We start from the raw sequence: 13,779 nt of genomic DNA, 5'->3' as shown, positions 1-13,779 counted from the left end.
GATAAATGTGGACGAAATTGAAATGAGATAAAAAAAATTAACTTCTAAAAACGTGCATGGTCCCCCATGTGATTTGAGATTCTCCCACCCTTCATGAAAAAAATGTGCATGGTTCTTTAAATACTTTCGTGCTTAGTGATAAATACTTTCGTTCTTAGAGATAAATACTTATGTACGTAAGTATTAACACCTTATGAAAAAAAAATGACAGCTGGAGTTTTTTGACATTTTGTGCGGGGTTAATTGCGAGGTGGGAGGTGTGGGGTTAATTATCAGCTTCATATATATATATATATATATATATATATAATAAAATTATGCCCAAGCTATAGATGCTTGACAACGAGATAAAAAAAGAGAACTATCAAACATATAAATAAGTAATAATTAAACATCATTCATCCTGAGAAATATAATTAAGGTGGATGAAACACACACAAATAAAACAAGGAAGAAATTAGAAAAATGAGAACATAATTTGGTTGCTTTAATTGAATTACCGGATTAATGAGTGGAGCTTCAATTTTGACTGCTAATTCCTCCTTGGTATCCATGGCTTTCTTTTGATTTGAATTAATCAGATGATGAGATGAGATATTGATGGAAATTAGATTTGAGAGGAAGAGATATGTATGTATATATGTAATAATTGCTTAATTGATGCATGCCATGATCAGATGGAGACATGGCAAAGGGGGTACCTTTGACCTCTTAAAAAAATTAATTCAACTATCAACCCTTTTTAGAAAAAGAAGAAGATGAGGATAAAAATTAACACCTTTTATTATACTAATTCTTTCTAACTAGAAAAACATAGATTTTGGACTAAAATAATTACATTCAGTCTCCATTGAATTTGTATCGTCTACAGTATAAAGAATTCGGATCGTCTGATTCATACTGACACGAATATTAAAGAGATTCTGTAAATTTTCAACTCGAGTCGAATTAGTTCAAATTATGATCAAGCGATGTATATGGATTCCAAACTCAAAGTTTGAGATATTATGTATCATAATACCTCAAATTATGAGTTCGTATGCTTTGCCATATTGAATAGAACAACATATTTTTTAATATAAACAAGTCACACATAAAATATAATGATATACAATTTATTTCAAACCATGACTTTAGTAACAAACTCAAACCAAATGTCATGATAAGATGGAGACATGGAGAGGGGATATCTTTGACCTCTTAAAAAAATTAATTCAACTATCAACCCTTGTTAGAAAAAGAAGAATATAATGATAAAAATTAATACCTTTTTATTATACTAATTCTTTCTAACTAGAAAAACATAGGTTTTGGACTAAAATAATTATATTAAAATAGATATTGTAATTATGAAGGTCATTAAATTGATCTTCATATTTTTACGAGAACTAAATATTTTTTCTCAAGAAAAATATATGTACAGTTTTAAAAATAGAGAAATGTTATGATTCTCAAACCATCATACTCGAGCACGTCTCCCAATTAATTTAACAAAAAACCATTCAATTTTACTTAACTTTCATTTTCAGTGTTCATATTCAAACTTTTAAAGTTTTTTTTTTATATAACATTTTAAAATGCTAGCTACTCGCAAGAATTTAAAAACCTATTTGCAAGCAATTAAATTCTAAATCTGTATAGTTCAAACTCCTTACCAATTTTTTCTTCAAGCCAAAAAAGAAAATATTCTTTTTACTCACCCTTTTTTTTGTTTTTCTCTGATTATTCTCGTTCATTTTTCCGATGATCCGTAATGAATTTTACGAATCTAAAAATACGAGTATTTATTACTCAATTTTACCTTTCAAATGAGATCCAAGAAGAAATACTTTTGAGTTAATTTGAAGTGTTTTTTTTAAAGTAAAGTCCATGAGCACTTAAAATTTTTCAACTTTTAAACCCCATTTTACAACCATTTAAACCTATGATGTTACTATTTAAACTACTATGTTCAATCATTTAAACCTTTGATGTCAATCATATATTATCATGCATTTAAACCTCTGTATACAATCGTTAAAAGTAGTTTTGTCAAACATTTAAATAGTGCTCATGAGTTTTGCTTTAAAATAAAATAGAAACAACGACTTGAAAAAAAAACACAAAAGTATTTATTCATTATCTTATTTGAAAGAGAAAATCGAGTAAAAAATATTTGTATTTTTAGATTCGCAAAATTCATTACGGATCATTGAGAAAATAGACGATAATAATCAAAGAAAAAAAATAGTAAGTGAAATGAAGCTTTCTTTTTTTGGTTTGAATACAAAGGTAGTTAGAAAAAATAACTACACAGATTTAGAATTTAGTTACTTGCAGATAGAGGTTTAAAAAAATTGCGAATAACATTTTAAAATATTATAAATAAAACTTTAAAAACTTAAATATGAGTGCTGAAAATAAAATTTAGACATTAAATATTTGGAGAATACGCTCAGATTTTTTTTGGGAGGCAATTATCAGCTCCTTACAAATATGACACATTCTTGTATAATATAATTAAATAAATATATTGTGGACATTATATATATATAAATTTAGATTTATTAATTCCAGTGGTACAGCTTTCCCTTCGAATTTTATTTATATGTTATTAAAGATTTTAAATTGGGAAGGATGAACTTGATTTTTCAACCACTCTTTCATGCTGAGATTTGCTTCTTCATTGCTTGCTTCACCATTATTTTCTCACATGCCAATTATATAGAAATTAAAGTCCGCCACGACATTTAAGTATTCAACCCTGTCAGTTGTCATTGAGTTAATTCAGATCAAATATTATAAATCTCAATTTTTTCTTACTAAATAAATTAACTTATGGCATAGCTATAGTTAATAAAATTATAATAGGGATATGGTAGGATATCAATTTTTATTTTTACACCATATTAGCTAATTAATCCCTCTGATATTACTCAAATCTTTTTATTTTTGTCTTTATATTCCTAGCACGAAGGATCTGAGAAATATATAACCAGAGATTATTTAAAAAAATAATCTTTTATCTCATGTATAGAAAATTGTAACATGAATTATTGTATTTTATAACAATATTAAATAATTATGTATCTCATATCAACCAGGTAAGTACCAACTTATCTAAAATTGAACAGATTGACAGGATAGAATTGTATTCCAGCCTGATCTGTTTAGAGCGTCTTTTATTTAAAAAAAAAATAAACAACTTGTTTGTGTTTGTATAGTTGTTTGTTTAATTATTTATTTGTTATTTATAAATTAATACCATAAAATTAATTGCTTAATTGATGTCATGAACAAATGGAAACGAATTCATATTACCTGAGATAACAAAATATATATGTTTACACCAAGACCATATTGATTCGAATTTGATCAGACGGTTCATATATAGGACGTACATAGGAAATGAAATATGAGTAGAACTAGCTAGGGTGCTCTTAAGCTCATCAAAGTTTTGGTGAGCTTAACTTTAAAACTCATCAAATTGATTTCAAACAACGAATCCGAACCGTTGAAACCCGCCTACCTTACGTGTGATGCATCTACATGTGAAATTTTTAAACATTTGAATTAATTTAGTATAAAGTCAAGCGGTCAAAATTAGAAGGTTAATAAATTAATTTTAGTGCATTCATTTTTTGAGAGTTAAGCTCACCAAAACTTTGGTAAGCTTAAGAGCACCCTAGTTCTACTCATGAAATATCTTTAATTTGACATCTTTAAAGAAATTAATTCAATTATAAACCTCTTTTAGAAAAATAAAAAGAAAATGATAAAAAGTAACCCTTTTTATTATACTAAATTAATTAATTACATGCTGTGTCTCCGTTGAATTTGTATCATTTGCAGTACAAATAATTAATTTGGATTGTTATTATATAGATAAAAGAAATAAAAGAGAGAATATTTTGTTATATTAGATATTATTGTGTTTAAATGGAGATATTGGCTATTTTAGAAGTTTAGATGGGGACACTAGCTAGAAATTCTCCCTTTTAAATTGTATGAAATTTATAATCTATATAAAATATGAAAAAATAGAAGTTCAATTTTTATTTAACATTTTTTTCCACTTGTTATATATAGTTGTCAAATAAATATATTCTTAGTAAATATTTCCAGCAAAGTCAAAGTACAGAAGTACAGCTTCAGAATTTAACAACAGATCTACATGCAAATTAACACAAAACTAAATCATTAAAAATATTATTTTCACTTCTTGTCCAGTAAAGCATCTAGGCCATATTTGTTTCATGCTAATCTCTTTCTTAATTTTTTTTATTTTTTCTCTGGAAGGAAAAGTTTAATAGTGCGACATTATATCAAACACTTTTTTTTCCTTGATTTGATCTGACAATGGGCCAATTAATATTCTAGGTAGTCATTCTATAATACAAATAATATAATGTCAAGATTAGATTTGAAAAAATGCACTCTGGCTCAGTAATTCCATGACTAGCGACCATCTGGAATGCTGTTTGTCACAATATTAACAGAGCAGGATTTATTCAAGTCATCGCCAATTGCAACTCTAACTGGGAAGAAAGCCGGTTGCTTCGGCTCAGGTAAGTTCATGCTGTCACTGCCAAGCATGGTGAGAACCTCTGACATTGTGGGCCGATCCGTGGCATTATCTTGAATGCACGTCAGTGCCACGTGAATGCATCTTCGCACCTCTTTCATTCGGCATTTGTCGACAAAAGATTGATCCACCAGCTGAAACCATCTTTCTTCTTTCCACAAATCCCAAGCCTGCCAAAATATCTCTTGAATTTGTCCAGTGATACCAATAACAAGTCTACTATAACCAGCAATGATGGAGTACCTAAAATACATCTCTTCAGAATTTGAAACGAAATTAGCATGAATACCAAATTCACCAAATTAGCATGAATACATCCAGTACATGCATCTTATCCTTCCTCCAGATAATAAGTTGGCAGTCACGTTTCTAACAAGACCAAATGAATAACTTCCAGCTGCTGGATCACTAGAACTTCTCCAAGAAGTGATAAACCGGTTTTGCCCCTCTATAACTCCAAGCTTCATAGTGGAGTGGACCACAATTCACATCCAAAGTTGTGCCCATGGAGCAATGCTTCAAGTAATTAAAGTTGGAAAAAATTAATAAATGTTGACAACAATCAATGGAACTGAGAGGACTAAGGGATGAAGTAGCATTTCTGGGATAAATGTTCCTGCAATATATATGACTAGAAATCAATTCATATGAATAGTATAAATCATTTTTAAAAATAAGCTAGAAAAGAAAATAAAAACTTACCAAAGGTCAGGATAAATCAATCCTCCTTTTTTGTTTTTACTTCCCCAGGTGTTAAATTGTTGATTCCAAAACAAGAGGTGACGAGGTTCATGATATAAGGAGGTTAGTTGTATCTCCGATTCAATGGAGAGGTATATAATTCCCCATCCAAATTGGAAGTGATATGGACTAAGATGGGAGAGAGATATGGTACAGAATGTTATGAAAGGAGGTGACAGTGCGATGGTAAGTTAGGTCCTGCCGGAAAAGATAGGCACTTTTCGCGAGAATAAAAAGTGACTTTTCACGACGGAGTACTGTTATAAACGTGTTTTTTCTATTTGCGACGGTACTTTTCACGACGGAGTTCCGTCATAAATGCGTTTTTTCTCTCGCGAAAAGTGCATACTTTGTTGTAGTGGAGATAGCGACAAATGCCAGACCCACTTGGCCGCTTGGTGGACATTAACTCTCAAATTTTTCTTACTAAATAAATTAACCTATGGCATAGCTATAGTTAATAAAATTATGACAGAGATATCATACAGTAGGTAGGGATGTAAATGGAGTGAATTCAGAGCGGATAATGCTAATAACAAATTCGTATAGTTATTCAATAAGCGGATATGAATAAAAAGACAAATAGTAACCAATTATTATAATTTAAAATCAAATCTGTTTTAAATGGATATGAATACGGAGCAAATAATCTATAAATACGGATTTGAATATATATACGAAACAAATAATTGTTAGATAATTGAGTCATAAATTTTAAGATACAAATACTCATTTTGGCAAAATTCAAAATATAAAAAAGATTAAATATATAACTAAGTATGTGGATCTTCGTGCTTCATTCGAAATTTGTGGTTCAAGATGTAACGTGCATAGAAAGCTATACTAAATCTAGTATAATAGATCTTCAGCAGTACATGCGCGCTATAAAAAACAGACAGGGCTCAGATTGGGCTCAGTACATGCGCGCTATAAAGATTAACGTGTTTGTAATGGTAATTAAACTGTCCGGATGGGTTAGTCCCACAACGAAAAAGCCATTTAATTAGAAGATACACTATATAAAGGAGCCAAGAGCAAAATAAATTCATCTAACGAACAGAGGAGAGAGAAAAGATTGGGTGACCTTAATTATCCAAATCCGTATTCGGATATATTCTTTCTGCATCACACTACAAGAATGGTATATAAGAATAGAACAGTATATAAGAATAAGTATATAAGAGTATATAAGAATAGAACAGTGTCCACAAGATTTAATTATTTTTCAAATCTGTCACTGTTCCGCTTTGTGTTCATAAGAAGATGAAATTTACAGCTTAAATTAAATGTGCAAATACACGGTGTAGATTTAAAATATTTATATTTCATAGCATCACTTGAATAAATTTTAAATAGTCAAATATCAAAAAAGTAAATTAACACATATTAAATATCGAGTCAGATCAAACATGAGCATTTAATCATTTTAGTTTACTGCTGGAAGCAATCTTGCTTAAATATATTTTGGATTTTAATGTCAAAAGAAATTATTAAAGTAAATTTACATGAAAACAAAACTGCACATTTAAGTTTTATTGGACTATAAACAATTTGTTTTATTTAATTAATTTGTTATCATCCCTTGTAGTCAAGAAAAACAAGATGGAAAAGAGAATAAAGAAAAGGTTAAATTCGGAGAATATTTAGTTAATAAATTTGAAAATGAATATTTTGTTTGATGTTTTATAAAAAATGGGATATTTTTATTATTATTTCTGGTTTAGTTAAATTGGAGCCATTCTAGAGGTTTTTCAAATTTTAAATGCCTTACAAGTATAATAATTTGGTCATGTACTGAGTATTTAATCAACAAATAATAACACTTTAATTTACTGTACAGAAAATAATTTTCAAAATGCTCTCACCTATAGAATTAACACCTAATTAAAATGGAAAACTCATTACTCTTTATACAACAGAAAGGGATCACATGCAAAATGAATTTCCTTCTCATTTTTAAAAAATGTTAATTGAATGAAATTACATGCATAGCTACACGACTTAGACTTAATAAAGGAAAAATCTCATATAGATTGGGAATTAATTATAATTTTCCATGTTTGACATTCATATTAGAAAATCACATAATTATAAGACTTGGTATAAGACTTAATTGATAGCAACTTTGATCTAAATTTATAAAGTGTAAAATAACAATTGCAAAAAAAAAAAAACAATTTGCTACACATTTCAAATATAATAACCAAAGATAATTTCCATTAATCAACAAATTTACAATTTGTAAAATTTGCAATAACATACTGTGGGAATGTAACACATTTGAACAAGACTGTAATTCCCAAGAATGTATTTTCTTGCTTCTTATTAGAAACTTCAACCAAAGTAATACATGTTTCGCTTTTAGCTAGCAACTTAGCATGCAATCTATATATTGATTGATGTCAATTTAATTTATACTTTAAAAAGAAAATGGTTTTCGCGTGATTGTTAAAGTAGGTTACATGCAGATATATAGTTTCTTCTCATTTGATGGGTTGTTTTATTATACAATTTTGTGTTACAAATTAAATACTTACCATGCAATTCGGTGATTTTTTTTTTTCTCATTTTTTTCTCAATATTTCATTTTATTAAAAAAATAAGAAATATTATTATCACTCCAAGTTCTGATATCACTTGCATTAATTTAACAAATTAATATAGTAAAGACTAGCAATTCTAATTAAAATATTAATTTTATTCTAATTATCGTATATTTGCTGATATATTAATTTTTATTAATTTTATCATATATTGATTTTTATCAATTTTATCTTTCGAATATTAATTTTCTATATCATCATATATTTGCTGATAAGTTGATTTCCTCCAATGACATAATTTATTTCAGAAAATTTCTTTTGAACTATTCATATTAGTTTTGAGTTATTGTAGTTTTATGTTTAATGGGTTAAAGGAAAGAAAAATTGGAAAAGTTGCTAATATAACAAATGGATAAATGAGTAATTCATGACAAAAATACTACTTCATGTAATTCGACAATTGTATTCATACCTTTTATATTTTAATTAGTACATTTACTTCCCACCACTTGGGTAGCAATTTTGGCATGCTTGAATATTTTCATGATTACTCGAGTTTTTACATTTTTCCATGCTAGTTAGGCCCAATTTACAATATGGGCCTGAATTAAACAAATGGGCTTTACAAAAATCATATAACCTGGTTTACAGAAGAGTGGGGGGGACAAGGGATTGACTCGTTTTAACTAAACAACAACAAAAAATTAAAGAAATTTTAACCCCTGATTTACAGCCAGATGCATAGGAATCTTTTAATATTACAAAACTGGAATCAGAAAATATACATCTATTATTATTTTTTTATTGTTTTACTTAACAAAATTACATCTAAATTTATTCCAAACTTATTGGCAATAACTTACATGACATTTATATATAAATATATGGTACTAGTCATGTTTTGAGCAAATTGGTGCTTAAAAACTAAAATATATACCTAACCTCAGTCCTCACACACATACTTATATAGATTATATATTTTTGCATTATCATTAAATGAATGATATATTGGTTAATCTATACGCCTATATATCTCGTCTAATTAAATGTCAACTATCCAAATGAAGTTGTAAAACAATACTTCTAGCTGGTAGTTTGCTTTAATTTGAAGTAAGAGATGCATCCTTCAATCCATCCTCAAAACCTTTTTTTCCCAAAGAAAAAAAAAAGAACATTATAAGAGAGAAATATTGCATTTGTTAATAAATCTAAATCTACAACATTTCATTTCATTTAGGGGTGGAATTAGAAAATTTAGATTGGGGTAGAAACATAAAATGCATAATGTGTGGTTACTGAAATCTATAAAGTCTCCACAACTAGACCACAAGTACACATTGTAATATATTTTATGAGAGGGATTGATCTATATAAAAACTTAAAAAGACAAAATTTCAATTAAATTTCTATACACGAGAGAAACTTTTTTTTTAAATAATAGAGGTAACTAAGCACCTCATGCATAATTACCTTAAGATCCTCACCTGATTGCATTGTATACACACAATGTTATCCTTTTACTTCTCTTTAATGAATCAATATCAATTAAGTTGCCTATTACCTAAAAAAAATTTTTTTTTGCCACTATAAAGGTGTGCATCAAATATGCTCATTTGGTTGATATATATATCCTCCCAATTTGGATGCATATTTATTTTATATATATATTTGTTTAATTTTTTTCTACTTCCTACAATATTTCATTTATATTCTCCTTCATGTATATGCATAAAAGAATGCTTCTTAATTAGTTCTTGATATAGTTTTTAGAGTATACCTTCTACCACCAACACCACCTTCTCTTTGGCAATTGAAGTACAATGCTGCAACAGGTGGCCCGAGATTGTAGAATGCCGAGAAATCTCTGGTATTGAAATTTTGACGCCATCCCGGTGCATAGACAGTCTGCCTCACTTCCTGTTTGAATAACACGAATGCAACACGATGTATCCCTGCCGATGCCCGCGGTCCCTCGTATGATACTATTTCATTTCCTGAAATATTTTTCATGTACTTTAGCGAGTTTTTGTTTGTTATATTTTGAATCACTTGTGTTCATGTCAATTCACGAAATTATTATGTCATAAAAGGCTCTTATTGTGGCGTTATTTTCTGTTGAAGTTATTCAGGTCTTTGTTTTCTTGTGCTTGTGGGACTTTTTATGCGTCCATATATACACAAGAGGGACAAAAGCTTGGTCTTTTTCTTCAAAAATAGATCCTTTTTGAAGGAACTATAAACACTAATATTGTCAGTAATTATTTTATGTAATACAACTATTTTTTTTTCCTTTGGTATAATGCAAATTTCATTCAATCTTTGAATCATTTCGTAATATATTCCTAGTCCAAATTTATGTCAAATTCACTTGATGGCTAATACTCAGATAATTTTTTTAATAAAATCTTCTTTTTACTTTTAGTAACCCGGACTATTATAGCCTAGCCCAAAATAAATCTTCTTATACTTGTAATTAAGAAATAGTTAAATCATAATCTAGCCTAGAACATATTAAATCAAAATTTTTGCTTTAAAACTCCTCTGTTAGCTTAGTTTAAAAAAAAAAAAAGGATCATACAAGCTAGTTAAATTTTGTAACATTGAAACTTGTTATTTGTAAAAAAATATGGGTTTCAAAGGCATTAAGCACACTGTGCCTTTTGAATAAATTCTTATAGGGTACAACATTTCCCTGGTACCATATTTTTTTGTGGGCCCACACCATAATGCATTGGTCAAGCGTTCTTTTCGAAAGATCACAGCCGTCCATCAAATTTTGATTTCCGGTTGAGGTCCCTCTGCACGCTGACTAATGTAATCTAGTGGGGCCCCATAAACTGTACAAATCTCGAGCGTTGTTGATCAACTGACAACCGTCCAACTGCTCAACCTGCATGACAAAATAGGTTGGTCATTTCTTATCAAGGGCCCCACACCCCCCTCCCGTGCATTTGGTTTTTGCCAAGGATTACCAAACCCATGCCTATCCGGTTTTGGATGTACTGGTACCAAGTTTTTAGCTTGCCAAGGACCACTGGTACCAAGATTTTAGCTTGGTACCTTACAGTCTGATAGATGTACTGGTACAAGAAAGTATGATAATCCTTGGTATGATTTGTAGTTCAATATCGCATCAACTGCTCTTAATTTTTTTTTATTTTGTTGGATTCCACTGTTGTATTACACTTATATAGATATGTGAAGGCATGAAAGTAGAAATGAATAATACCCACCAAAACTTACATCAGTTGCTTCTGGTATATCAGTTACCAACCTATACAATCACAAATAGTTTATCAATTTAAAAAATTTTACTAATTGTAAGAAATGATCTGTGGAGAGCAAATTAGTAATTCATTTGAATGTCAAGAAATTGAAAGACCCATTTTGTCCTACAAAAATATTACAAGATATTCAGATATCAAGAAAATTAAAACAGTACACATACCAATTCAGATATTCCCTGTTACTTGGATTGCTTGGACTTGGAGAATCAGGATCTACCATTACCTTTTAATAATGATTAGGTTAATGACATCAGAAACTAATAGTTAAGTGCTAAAACAATTACAACAAGAATAAAAATAGACAAGTTGCTTCAATATTTCAGGCAAGAATATTCTCACCTTCAGTTTGTTTACACATTTAATAGCTCTTTTGGATCTAATTAGGCCTAGATTTGCAGCCCACTAAAAGCACCATGACCCAACAAATCATTATGGTTCTTTTTTCTTTTTTAAGGTAGTAGGTGAAATCTTATTATGTAAATTTCATTGAATAAAAAATAAGAAGACAATATCAGGGGAGTACAAGTTAGATAAGAAGAGAAACTAAAGAAGACAGTACAAAATATAGATAATTGCCACTAACTTACAAGTGTGTACAGCTTCCTCTGATCTGAACCAACGATCTCAATCTTCGGTGCACTGGCAGCATGAGATGCCTTCAGACCGGTACCATTCGTGATCTCTTTATCATTGTAACGAATTTTCATTGTAGCAGATCGGTTAAAGGGATCTAACACATCACCTATTATCTGACTGACTGCTAATGGATCCCTTCCCCTTATCATACTTTGCTAACAAGATTGAGAGTTAAAAAATATATATTTGTTTCAAGTATTGCTGGAGTTTATGGAGGTTTTGTGTGTGTAGAAATGATAAAGATTTAAATGGTATTTATATGAAAAGGAAACGCATCTTTTAAATGTTTGAAAACATTCCACATAACACTACAAGATGATAGAATCTTACTTTATATTTCTATCTTTTTCTAGAAATTATTTTATTATTATTTGTTGTGATGAAATATGCTTTCTTTTCTTTCTAATGCACTAAGGTCAATTAATCAAACTGAAGTCACAAGTGTACCTATGATTGCACACATTTTACAGATTTAACAATTAACAGCATTGGCTGATCAGAACTATATACATTTCTCATATTATTCATTTTTTAATTTTGAAATTTGAAATAACTAAGAAACAATTATACAATTCAATTGGTCCCCTGTGCTACATCTCTGAGATATAGAGGTTTAGTATTTTGAATTCGCAACCCTGAGATATCTCAAATTTTGAGTTGATCTCTCTAGAACGTTCAAATTCTTTATGCACTAATATTGAAGCATAATAATAGTGGCCTCCTGCATTGCGAATAGGCACCGAAAAAAATGATCGACTTTAGATAAACTGAAAGTTTGAGATATCTCCAAGGATACAGACTCTGGTACTTTGAGGAATTGATGATACCGACACCATCAGAGTTTTTTTTTTTTTTTTTCCTGAAGATGCCTCTCAACTTTTGGCCTTCCCCAAATGATACCTAGCCCAGGTACGGCCTCCGTGCAAGCAGGTACCAGTTGAAGCGAATCGTAGATAGACTTATCGATGTGTTGCGTCTCTTTCGCTGCTCTCTTTTTCCAAGCACAATGCTAGGGAAAAAAAATTCTCAGATCAATGTCACAAGATTAGCCTATTTTTCAGTCATTAGCAATCAATAAAGGAATGGTTTTCATTCAGTCCACAACCAAAGGCGATTATATGATATACCAGCATTTGGTTGGATTATGAAATATATCCACGACCAAGAACCCAACTACATGTACCGAAAACAGTATACTGGTAAAGAAATTGCAAAGCAAACCCTTTGCCTCAAGCAAAAGTAGCCACAATAGGTTATACTGGGGTTTTGTGCTGTCAAGCATGAATTGCAATCAGATCGGGTACCATCGAATTGGGTTATTGGGTCTACAAAACTAACCCAGCATGGAATTGGCAACAAGACATTATCTGGTTGCTTTCTCTCTTTTTTTTTTTTTCTTTTTTTTTTTGGGATCAATTACTTTTCCGAGGCACCTTTAGAGTATCAGGTACTTCACTTATTGACAAGGGGTGGTCCATGACTACCTACTGCTAGTGATAGCATGTTTGCACAGAATTAGGGATGAGATATCTCAAACTTTTGAGTTAAACTGTGGAATATCTGGACTGTTCAAATCCTTTCTGCAAAGAACCCAAAAAAAAAAAAATCCTTTCTGCACGAATCTCAAAGAACAATAATACTGGCCCCTTGCATTCCGAATAGGCACCGAAAAATAATTGGCCCGGATTTAGAAAAACTGATATTTTGAGATATCTCAGAAGATACAAACTCGTTTGAACAGACATGATCTCTTCCACAAAAGACATGAATATTTCACTGACATGAGAAAACTATCATGCCTTGTCATTTTTCAATGAGTAAATGGCAGGAGTTATTTTCTGTTTATAGGTGACTCAATTAAGAGATAAATATCCATTGGAAATGATTAATTGACAATCTTGACAATCACCAAAATCAAAGTTTAAATAAGAGATCCAATATTGTTTCATTCCTATAAAATGAAATAATTATTATTTGGTTTATTTTTGTACCGTGCAACAACCGACTT

The 13,779-nt window shown here is 30.0% G+C and overlaps 1 protein-coding gene across 1 annotated transcript; it reads right to left on the bottom strand.

Moving 5' to 3' along the window:
• Positions 1 to 8,627: 8,627 nt before the first annotated feature.
• LOC144567819 (protein FLOWERING LOCUS T-like) lies at positions 8,628 to 11,979 on the bottom strand. The gene is made up of 5 exons (XM_078318322.1): positions 11,723 to 11,979; positions 11,297 to 11,358; positions 11,082 to 11,122; positions 9,626 to 9,842; positions 8,628 to 8,992 (listed from the first exon to the last, which is right to left on the bottom strand). The coding sequence occupies exons 1-5, from the start codon at positions 11,918 to 11,920 to the stop codon at positions 8,986 to 8,988; spliced, it is 525 nt and encodes a 174-aa protein (XP_078174448.1). The 5' UTR covers positions 11,921 to 11,979; the 3' UTR covers positions 8,628 to 8,985.
• Positions 11,980 to 13,779: the final 1,800 nt, after the last annotated feature.

This window comes from Carex rostrata, chromosome 1 (assembly GCF_964058835.1).
Source record: "Carex rostrata chromosome 1, lpCarRost1.2, whole genome shotgun sequence".
Lineage (NCBI taxonomy): Eukaryota > Viridiplantae > Streptophyta > Magnoliopsida > Poales > Cyperaceae > Carex > Carex rostrata.
The sequence above is the reverse complement of the archived record's forward strand: the minus strand, read 5'-3'. Positions and strand labels throughout refer to the sequence as shown.